The sequence below is a fragment of the Pseudophryne corroboree genome, chromosome 2 (genome assembly GCF_028390025.1).
Source record: "Pseudophryne corroboree isolate aPseCor3 chromosome 2, aPseCor3.hap2, whole genome shotgun sequence".
Classification (NCBI taxonomy): Eukaryota; Metazoa; Chordata; class Amphibia; order Anura; family Myobatrachidae; genus Pseudophryne; species Pseudophryne corroboree.
This window is the reverse complement of record NC_086445.1, coordinates 1044018359-1044028983: the sequence shown is the minus strand read 5'-3', so window position 1 is coordinate 1044028983 and position 10625 is coordinate 1044018359. Positions and strand designations below refer to the sequence as shown.

The following is a 10625-nucleotide window of genomic DNA, read 5'->3' as shown; positions in this document are numbered from 1 at the left end:
CTATCGCTCCTGTTCGGCTCAGTAAAAAACACTGAGGTACTCTGGGAATATGGAGGGGAGGAGAGTTACTAAATTTAAATATTCAGTGCCTGTTCTGCTAAAGCCGTCCATATCCCAAGAGTACTCCAGTGCCCCCTATGGATTCAAAGAAAAGGATTTACCTGGTAAGTACCAAAATCCTATTATTCTGTATAAGGTGTATGATACCTATAGAGTGTGAGCCTGTGAGCAGGGCCCTCCTACCTCTCTGTCTGTTATTACCTAGCCTGTCTTCTAGATCTCTGTGTCTCTATATATATTCTGTATAAGGTGTATGATACCTATAGTGTAAACCTGCGAGCAGGGCCCTCCTACCTCTCTGTCTGTTATTCTCCAGCCTGTCTTCTAGCTCCCTGTGTCTCTATATATATTCTGTATAAGGTGTATGATACCTATAGAGTGTAAACCTGCGAGCAGGGCCCTCCTACCTCTCTGTCTGTTATTACCCAGCCTGTCTTCTAGCTCTCTGTGTCTCTATATATATTCTGTATAAGGTGTATGATACCTATAGAGTGTAAGCCTGTGAGCAGGACCCTCCTACCTCTGTCTGTTATTCCCCAGCCTGTCTTCTAGCTCTCTACGTCTCTATATATATTCTGTATAATGTGTATGATACCTATCGAGTGTAAGCCTGTGAGCAGGGCCCTCCTACCTCTCTGTCTGTTATTACCCAGCCTGTCTTCTAGCTCTCTGCATCTCAATATATATTCTGTATAAGGTGTATAATACCTGTAGTGTGTAAGCCTGCGAGCAGGGCCCTCCTACCTCTCTGTCTGTTATTACACAGCCTGTCTTCTAGCTCTCTGTGTCTCTATATATATATTCTGTATAAGGTGTATGATACCTATAGAGTGTAAGCCTGCGAGCAGGACCCTCCTACCTCTCTGTCTGTTATTACCCAGCCTGTCTTCTAGCTCTCTGTATCTCTATATATATTCTGTATAAGGTGTATGATACCTATAGAGTGTAAGCCTGAGAGCAGGGCCCTCCTACCTCTGTCTGTTATTACCCAGCCTGTCTTCTACCTCTCTGTGTCTCTATATATATTCTGTATAAGGTGTATGATACCTATAGAGTGTAAGCTGCGAGCAGGACCCTCCTACCTCTCTGTCTGTTATTATCCAGCCTGTCTTCTAGCTCTCTGCATCTCTATATATATTCTGTATAAGGTGTATATCTATAGTGTAAGCCTGCGAGCAGGGCCCTCCTACCTCTCTGTCTGTTATTACCCAGCCTGTCTTCTAGCTCTCTGCATCTCTATATATATATTCTGTATAAGGTGTATATCTATAGTGTAAGCCTGCGAGCAGGGCCCTCCTACCTCTCTGTCTGTTATTACCCAGCCTGTCTTCTAGCTCTCTGCATCTCTATATATATTCTGTATAAGGTGTATATCTATAGTGTAAGCCTGCGAGCAGGGCCCTCCTACCTCTCTGTCTGTTATTCCCCAGCCTGTCTTCTAGCTCTCTGTGTCTCTATATATATTCTGTATAAGGTGTATGATACCTATAGAGTGTAAGACTGTGAGCAGGGCCCTCCTACCTCTGTCTGTTATTCCCCAGTCTGTTTTCTAGCTTTCTGTGTCTCTATATATATATTCTGTATAAGGTGTATGATACCTATAGAGTGTAAGACTGTGAGCAGGGCCCTCCTACCTCTCTGTCTGTTATTACAGTTTTGTTAAGCACAATGGAATATGGTGGCGCTAACTACATAATAATGATAAAACCATATGCATTTTTGGCTTGTACCTCTATGGTATAAAAGGGGGCTTTTGCATGTGGTTCAGATTGTTCCCTCCACCCCAGCTATCACTGGCTGCCTGACCCCAACGCATCACTAAATGTAACACTCTGCACGACGCAGGCATCAGCGAGTTCCCACAGAGTCTCCCCAATATTTTAAAGGGGCAATGATTGTAAGGGCAAAAACGGGTTGGATTTACCTTTTAAATGGTTGTCCCTTTAAAACATTGGTAGGTCTCGCCGATGCCTGCAATTACCCCCCAGTCTCTCTCTGCGCAGATGTAAGGATTACTGTACCCCCGTCAGTGCTACGATCCCCGCCCCCCCCTCTGTATGAACGGTTGCAGGATACTAGTATGGAATAAAGGTGAAATTAGACTCTACGGTGTAATAGGAAATATTTATTTTTAACACTCTCTGAGACTTCTGGTGTTGGGGTGGCCACATCCCCAATATACACCCAGGTATAGAGATTTCTATATGGAGAGTGACGCCTCTCACAGGAACCATGCAGACGTACAGCCGGTGACAGCCTGCATCGCACAGCAGAGTCCTGCGTCTCAGGTTACTCCAGGTCTGAGAAGTCCACACAGCGGAGAGTCACAGGGGGGCCTCTACACCAATACTAGGACAGAGTATGAGGCGCGTAGCGTGGGACGTGTCTGTGTTATGCAGGGCAGTGACCGGCCACTGTGGGCACAGTGTGGCATTGGCAGGCCCTGGCACTATCTCACACATACTTGTGCATTCCCAGTAATGTGCAGTATAGCTCTGGCGGCCTCTGTATCCTGCGGGTGTGACATTTATAGCAAGGCGGGGGCCCTGAGGAGTCACCGGCAAGTCCTACACCCAGCGGCACATTGTCCTGTCACCCGGCAGGGCAGTCGCTGACTCACTGACACGGCCAGGGGAGAAAACACAGGTTGTCAGCAGGGTCCAGGCTTGGGTCCTAAAGATACAATGGCCCCAGTTGTTTCCTGCTCAGCGTTCCGCCGCGCACCGGAGGGCGGCTCAGTCGTAGTGGATGCTCTTAAACGAACCTCCCCCAAATCGCTTCCGATCTGTGAACCCGGAGATCTGAGGGAGAGAAGAGACATCGTCATGACCCCGCTCCCTGCCGGACCTATCAGGAGATTACAGTATACACACGGTATATACACACAGCAGTGCGCTCAGTATATACACACACAGTACCTCCCCCACGACAAGTCACATAGATGCAGCAGGGACCAGGTAGCCACAGACTGAGAGTTATATAGTGGGAGGAGCAGGGTCCCCAGCAGCACAGAGTATATCAGGAGATGAGTGATGTGTCAGTGAGGACAGGGCTGCATGTGACAGGGGCAGTGCCATGATGTGAGGAGGGGATTGGAGGCAGCAGGAAGCCACAGACTGATAGTTATATAGTGGGAGGAGCAGTGTCCCCAGCAGCACAGAGTATATCAGGAGATGAGTAATGTGAGGACAGGGCTGCATGTGACAGGGGCAGTGACATGATGTGAGGAGGGGAATGGAGGCAGCAGGAATCCACAGACTGAGAGTTATATAGTGGGAGGAGCAGGGTCCCCAGCAGCACAGAGTATATCAGGAGATGAGTGATGTGTCAGTGAGGACAGGGCTGCATGTGACTGGGGCAGTGACATGATGTGAGGAGGGGAATGGAGGCAGCAGGAAGCCACAGACTGAGAGTTATATAGGGGAGGAGCAGGGTCCCCAGCAGCACAGAGTATATCAGGAGATGAGATGTGTCAGTGAGGACAGGGCTGCATGTGACAGGGGCAGTGACATGATGTGAGGAGGGAATGGAGGCAGCAGGAAGCCACAGACTGAGAGTTATATAGTGGGAGGAGCAGTGTCCCCAGCAGCACAGAGTATATCAGGAGATGAGTAATGTGAGGACAGGGCTGCATGTGACAGGGGCAGTGACATGATGTGAGGAGGGGAATGGAGGCAGCAGGAATCCACAGACTGAGAGTTATATAGTGGGAGGAGCAGTGTCCCCAGCAGCACAGAGTATATCAGGAGATGAGTGATGCGTCAGTGAGGACAGGGCTGCATGTGACAGGGGCAGTGACATGATGTGAGGAGGGGAATGGAGGCAGCAGGAAGCCACAGACTGATAGTTATATAGTGGGAGGAGCAGTGTCCCCAGCAGCACAGAGTATATCAGGAGATGAGTAATGTGAGGACAGGGCTGCATGTGACAGGGGCAGTGACATGATGTGAGGAGGGGAATGGAGGCAGCAGGAATCCACAGACTGAGAGTTATATAGTGGGAGGAGCAGGGTCCCCAGCAGCACAGAGTATATCAGGAGATGAGTGATGTGTCAGTGAGGACAGGGCTGCATGTGACTGGGGCAGTGACATGATGTGAGGAGGGGAATGGAGGCAGCAGGAAGCCACAGACTGAGAGTTATATAGGGGAGGAGCAGGGTCCCCAGCAGCACAGAGTATATCAGGAGATGAGATGTGTCAGTGAGGACAGGGCTGCATGTGACAGGGGCAGTGACATGATGTGAGGAGGGAATGGAGGCAGCAGGAAGCCACAGACTGAGAGTTATATAGTGGGAGGAGCAGGGTCCCCAGCAGCACAGAGAATATCAGGAGATGAGTGATGTGTTAGTGAGAACAGGGCTGCATGTGACAGGGGCAGTGACATGATGTGAGGAGGGGAATGGAGGCAGCAGGAAGTCACAGACTGACAGTTATATAGTGGGAGGAGCAGGGTCCCCAGCAGCACAGAGTATATCAGGAGATGAGTGATGTGTCAGTGAGGACAGGGCTGCATGTGACATGATGTAAGGAGGGGAATGGAGGCAGCAGGAAGTCACAGACTGATAGTTATATAGTGGGTTGAGCAGGGTCCCCAGCAGCACAGAGTATATCAGGAGATGAGTGATGTGTCAGTGAGGACAGGGCTGCATGTGACAGGGGCAGTGACATGATGTGAGGAGGGGAATGGAGGCAGCAGGAAGCCACAGACTGAGAGTTATATAGTGGGAGAAGCAGGGTCCCCAGCAGCACAGTGTATTACAGGAGATGAGATGTGTCAGTGAGGACAGGGCTGCATGTGACATGATGTGAGGAGGGGAATGGATGCAGCAGGAAGCCACAGACTGAGAGTTATATAGTGGGTTGAGCAGGGTCCCCAGCAGCACAGAGTATATCAGGAGATGAGTGATGTGTCAGTGAGGACAGGGCTGCAGGTGACAGGGGCAGTTACATGATTTGAGGAGAGGAATGGAGGCAGCAGGAAGTCACAGACTGAGAGTTATATAGTGGGAGGAGCAGGGTCCCCAGCAGCACAGAGTATATCAGGAGATGAGTGATGTGTCAGTGAGGACAGGGCTACATGTGACAGGGGCAGTGACATGATGTGAGGATAGGACTTGAGGCAGCAGGAAGCCACATACTGAGAGTTATATAGTGGGAGGAGCAGGGTCCCCAGCAGCACAGAGTATAACAGGAGATGAGTGATGTGTTAGTGAGGGCAGGGCTGCATGTGACAGGGGCAGTGACATGATGTGAGGAGGGAATGGAGGCAGCAAGAAGCCACAGACTGAGAGTTATATAGTGGTAGGAGCAGGGTCCCCAGCAGCACAGAGTATATCAGGAGATGTGATGTGTCAGTGAGGACAGGGCTGCATGTGACAGGGGCAGTTACATGATTTGAGGAGAGGAATCGAGGCAGCAGGAAGTCACAGACTGAGAGTTATATAGTGGGAGGAGCAGGGTCCCCAGCAGCACAGAGTATATCAGGAGATGAGTGATGTGTCAGTGAGGACAGGGCTGCATGTGACAGGGGCAGTGCCATGATGTGAGGAGGGGAATGGAGGCAGCAGGAAGCCACAGACTGAGAGTTATATAGTGGGAGGAGCAGTGTCCCCAGCAGCACAGAGTATATCAGGAGACGAGTGATGTGTCAGTGAGGACAGGGCTGCATGTGACAGGGGCAGTGACATGATGTGAGGAGGGGAAGGGAGGCAGCAGGAGGCCACAGACTGAGAGTTATATAGTGGGAGGAGCAGGGTCCCCAGCAGCACAGAGTATATCAGGATATGAGTGATGTGTCAGTGAGGACAGGGCTGCATGTGACATGATGTGAGGAGGGGAATGGAGGCAGCAGGAAGCCACAGACTGATAGTTATATAGTGGGAGGAGCAGGGTCCCCAGCAGCACAGAGTATATCAGGAGATGAGTGATGTGTCAGTGAGGACAGGGCTGCATGTGACAGGGGCAGTGCCATGATGTGAGGAGGGGAATGGAGGCAGCAGGAAGCCACAGACTGAGAGTTATATAGTGGGAGGAGCAGTGTCCCCAGCAGCACAGAGTATATCAGGAGATGAGTGATGTGTCAGTGAGGACAGGGCTGCATGTGACAGGGGCAGTGACATGATGTGAGGAGGGGAATGGAGGCAGCAGGAAGCCACAGACTGAGAGTTATATAGTGGGAGGAGCAGGGTCCCCAGCAGCACAGAGTATATCAGGAGATGAGTAATGTGAGGACAGGGCTGCATGTGACAGGGGCAGTGACATGATGTGAGGAGGGGAAGGGAGGCAGCAGGAGGCCACAGACTGAGAGTTATATAGTGGGAGGAGCAGGGTCCCCAGCAGCACAGAGTATATCAGGATATGAGTGATGTGTCAGTGAGGACAGGGCTGCATGTGACATGATGTGAGGAGGGGAATGGAGGCAGCAGGAAGCCACAGACAGAGTTATATAGTGGGAGGAGCATGGTCCCCAGCAGCACAGAGTATTACAGGATATGTGTCAGTGAGGACAGGGCTGCATGTGACAGGGGCAGTGACATGATGTGAGGAGGGGAATGGAGGCAGCAGGAAGCCACAGACTGAGTTATATAGTGGGAGGAGCAGGGTCCCCAGCAGCACAGAGTATATCAGGAGATGAGTGATGTGTCAGTGAGGACAGGGCTGCATGTGACAGGGGCAGTGACATGATGTGAGGAGGGGAATGGAGGCAGCAGGAAGCCACAGACTGATAGTTATATAGTGGGAGGAGCAGTGTCCCCAGCAGCACAGAGTATATCAGGAGATGAGTAATGTGAGGACAGGGCTGCATGTGACAGGGGCAGTGACATGATGTGAGGAGGGGAATGGAGGCAGCAGGAATCCACAGACTGAGAGTTATATAGTGGGAGGAGCAGGGTCCCCAGCAGCACAGATTATATCAGGAGATGAGTGATGTGTCAGTGAGGACAGGGCTGCATGTGACAGGGGCAGTGACATGATGTGAGGAGGGGAATGGAGGCAGCAGGAAGCCACAGACTGATAGTTATATAGTGGGAGGAGCAGGGTCCCCAGCAGCACAGAGTATATCAGGAGATGAGGGATGTGTCAGTGAGGACAGGGCTGCATGTGACTGGGGCAGTGACATGATGTGAGGAGGGGAATGGAGGCAGCAGGAAGCCACAGACTGAGAGTTATATAGGGGAGGAGCAGGGTCCCCAGCAGCACAGAGTATATCAGGAGATGAGATGTGTCAGTGAGGACAGGGCTGCATGTGACAGGGGCAGTGACATGATGTGAGGAGAGGAATGGAGGCAGCAGGAAGTCACAGACTGAGAGTTATATAGTGGGAGGAGCAGGGTCCCCAGCAGCACAGAGTATATCAGGAGATGAGTGATGTGTCAGTGAGGACAGGGCTGCATGTGACAGGGGCAGTGACATGATGCGAGGAGGGGAATGGAGGCAGCAGGAAGCCACAGACTGATAGTTATATAGTGGGAGGAGCAGTGTCCCCAGCAGCACAGAGTATATCAGGAGATGAGTAATGTGAGGACAGGGCTGCATGTGACAGGGGCAGTGACATGATGTGAGGAGGGGAATGGAGGCAGCAGGAATCCACAGACTGAGAGTTATATAGTGGGAGGAGCAGGGTCCCCAGCAGCACAGAGTATATCAGGAGATGAGTGATGTGTCAGTGAGGACAGGGCTGCATGTGACTGGGGCAGTTACATGATTTGAGGAGAGGAATGGAGGCAGCAGGAAGTCACAGACTGAGAGTTATATAGGGGAGGAGCAGGGTCCCCAGCAGCACAGAGTATATCAGGAGATGAGTGATGTGTTAGTGAGAACAGGGCTGCATGTGACAGGGGCAGTGACATGATGTGAGGAGGGGAATGGAGGCAGCAGGAAGTCACAGACTGACAGTTATATAGTGGGAGGAGCAGGGTCCCCAGCAGCACAGAGTATATCAGGAGATGAGTGATGTGTCAGTGAGGACAGGGCTGCATGTGACAGGGGCAGTGACATGATGTGAGGAGAGGAATGGAGGCAGCAGGAAGTCACAGACTGAGAGTTATATAGTGGGAGGAGCAGGGTCCCCAGCAGCACAGAGTATATCAGGAGATGAGTGATGTGTCAGTGAGGACAGGGCTGCATGTGACAGGGGCAGTGACATGATGTGAGGAGGGGAATGGAGGCAGCAGGAAGCCACAGACTGATAGTTATATAGTGGGAGGAGCAGGGTCCCCAGCAGCACAGAGTATATCAGGAGATGAGTGATGTGTCAGTGAGGACAGGGCTGCATGTGACATGATGTAAGGAGGGGAATGGAGGCAGCAGGAAGTCACAGACTGATAGTTATATAGTGGGAGGAGCTGGGTCCCCAGCAGCACAGAGTATTACAGGAGATGTGTCAGTGAGGACAGGGCTGCATGTGATGGGGCAGTGACATGATGTGAGGAGGGGAATGGAGGCAGCAGGAAGTCACAGACTGAGAGTTATATAGTGGGAGGAGCAGGGTCCCCAGCAGCACAGAGTATATCAGGAGATGAGTGATGTGTCAGTGAGGACAGGGCTGCATGTGACAGGGGCAGTGACATGGTGTGAGGAGGGGAATGGAGGCAGAAGGAAGTCAGAGACCGAGAGTTTTATAGTGGGAGGAGCAGGGTCCCCAGCAGCACAGAGTATTACAGGAGATGAGATGTGTCAGTGAGGACAGGGCTGCATGTGATGGGGCAGTGAAATGATGTGAGGAGGGGAATGGAGGCAGCAGGAAGTCACAGACTGAGAGTTATATAGTGGGAGGAGCAGGGTCCCCAGCACCAGCAGCACAGAGTATATCAGGATATGAGTGATGTGTCAGTGAGGACAGGGCTGCATGTGACAGGGCAGTGACATGATGTGAGGAGGGGAAGGGAGGCAGCAGGAGGCCACAGACTGAGAGTTATATAGTGGGAGGAGCAGGGTCCCCAGCAGCACAGAGTATATCAGGAGACGAGTGATGTGTCAGTGAGGACAGGGCTGCATGTGACATGATGTGAGGAGGGAAATGGAGGCAGCAGGAAGCCACAGACAGAGTTATATAGTGGGAGGAGCATGGTCCCCAGCAGCACAGAGTATTACAGGATATGTGTCAGTGAGGACAGGGCTGCATGTGACAGGGGCAGTTACATGATGTGAGGAGAGGAATGGAGGCAGCAGGAAGCCACAGACTAAGAGTTATATAGTGGGAGGAGCAGGGTCCCCAGCAGCACAGAGTATATCAGGAGATGAGTGATGTGTCAGTGAGGACAGGGCTGCAGGTGACAGGGGCAGTTACATGATTTGAGGAGAGGAATGGAGGCAGCAGGAAGTCACAGACTGAGAGTTATATAGTGGGAGGAGCAGGGTCCCCAGCAGCACAGAGTATATCAGGAGATGAGTGATGTGTCAGTGAGGACAGGGCTGCATGTGACAGGGGCAGTGACATGATGTGAGGAGAGGAATGGAGGCAGCAGGAAGCCACAGACTGAGAGTTATATAGTGGGAGGAGCAGGGTCCCCAGCAGCACAGAGTATTACAGGAGATGAGATGTGTCAGTGAGGACAGGGCTGCATGTGACAGGGGCAGTGACATGATGTGAGGAGGGGAATGAAGGCAGCAGGAAGCCACAGACTGAGAGTTATATAGTGGGAGGAGCGGGGTCCCCAGCAGCACAGAGTATATCAGGAGATGAGTGATGTGTTATTGAGGACAGGGCTGCATGTGACATGATGTGAGGAGGGGAATGGAGGCAGCAGGAAGTCACAGACTGAGAGTTATATAGTGGGAGGAGCAGGGTCCCCAGCAGCACAGAGCATATCAGGAGATGAGTGATGTGTCAGTGAGGACAGGGCTGCATGTGACAGGGGCAGTGACATGATGTGAGGAGAGGAATGGAGGCAGCAGGAAGTCACAGACTGAGAGTTATATAGTGGGAGGAGCAGGGTCCCCAGCAGCACAGAGTATATCAGGAGATGAGTGATGTGTCAGTGAGGACAGGGCTGCATGTGACAGGGGCAGTGACATGATGTGAGGAGAGGAATGGAGGCAGCAGGAAGTCACAGACTGAGAGTTATATAGTGGGAGGAGCAGGGTCCCCAGCAGCACAGAGTATATCAGGAGATGAGTGATGTGTCAGTGAGGACAGGGCTGCATGTGACATGATGTGAGGAGGGGAATGGAGGCAGCAGGAAGCCACAGACAGAGTTATATAGTGGGAGGAGCAGGGTCCCCCAGCAGCACATAGTATATCAGTAGATGAGTGAGGTGTCAGTGAGGACAGGGCTGCATGTGACAGGGGCAGTGACATGATGTGAGATGGGGAATGGAGGCAGCAGGAAGTCACAGACTGAGAGTTATATAGTGGGAGGAGCAGGGTCCCCAGCAGCACAGAGTATATCAGGAGATGAGTGATGTGTCAGTGAGGACAGGGCTGCATGTGACATGATGTGAGGAGGGGAATGAAGGCAGCAGGAAGCCACAGACTGAGAGTTATATAGTGGGAGGAGCAGGGTCCCCAGCAGCACAGATTATATCAGGAGGTGATGTGTCAGTGAGGACAGGGCTGCATGTGAC

General features: G+C 51.8%; 1 protein-coding gene across 1 annotated transcript in view; it reads right to left on the bottom strand.

Moving 5' to 3' along the window:
* Positions 1-2165: 2165 nt before the first annotated feature.
* Positions 2166-10625, bottom strand: part of RABL3 (RAB, member of RAS oncogene family like 3) — a 52803-nt gene continuing 44343 nt past the window's right edge. Inside the window, exon 8 of the mRNA XM_063956853.1 lies at positions 2166-2861. Within this exon, the coding sequence (XP_063812923.1) occupies positions 2796-2861 (66 nt within the window). The 3' untranslated portion in view covers positions 2166-2795. The remainder of the gene's footprint in view (positions 2862-10625) is intronic.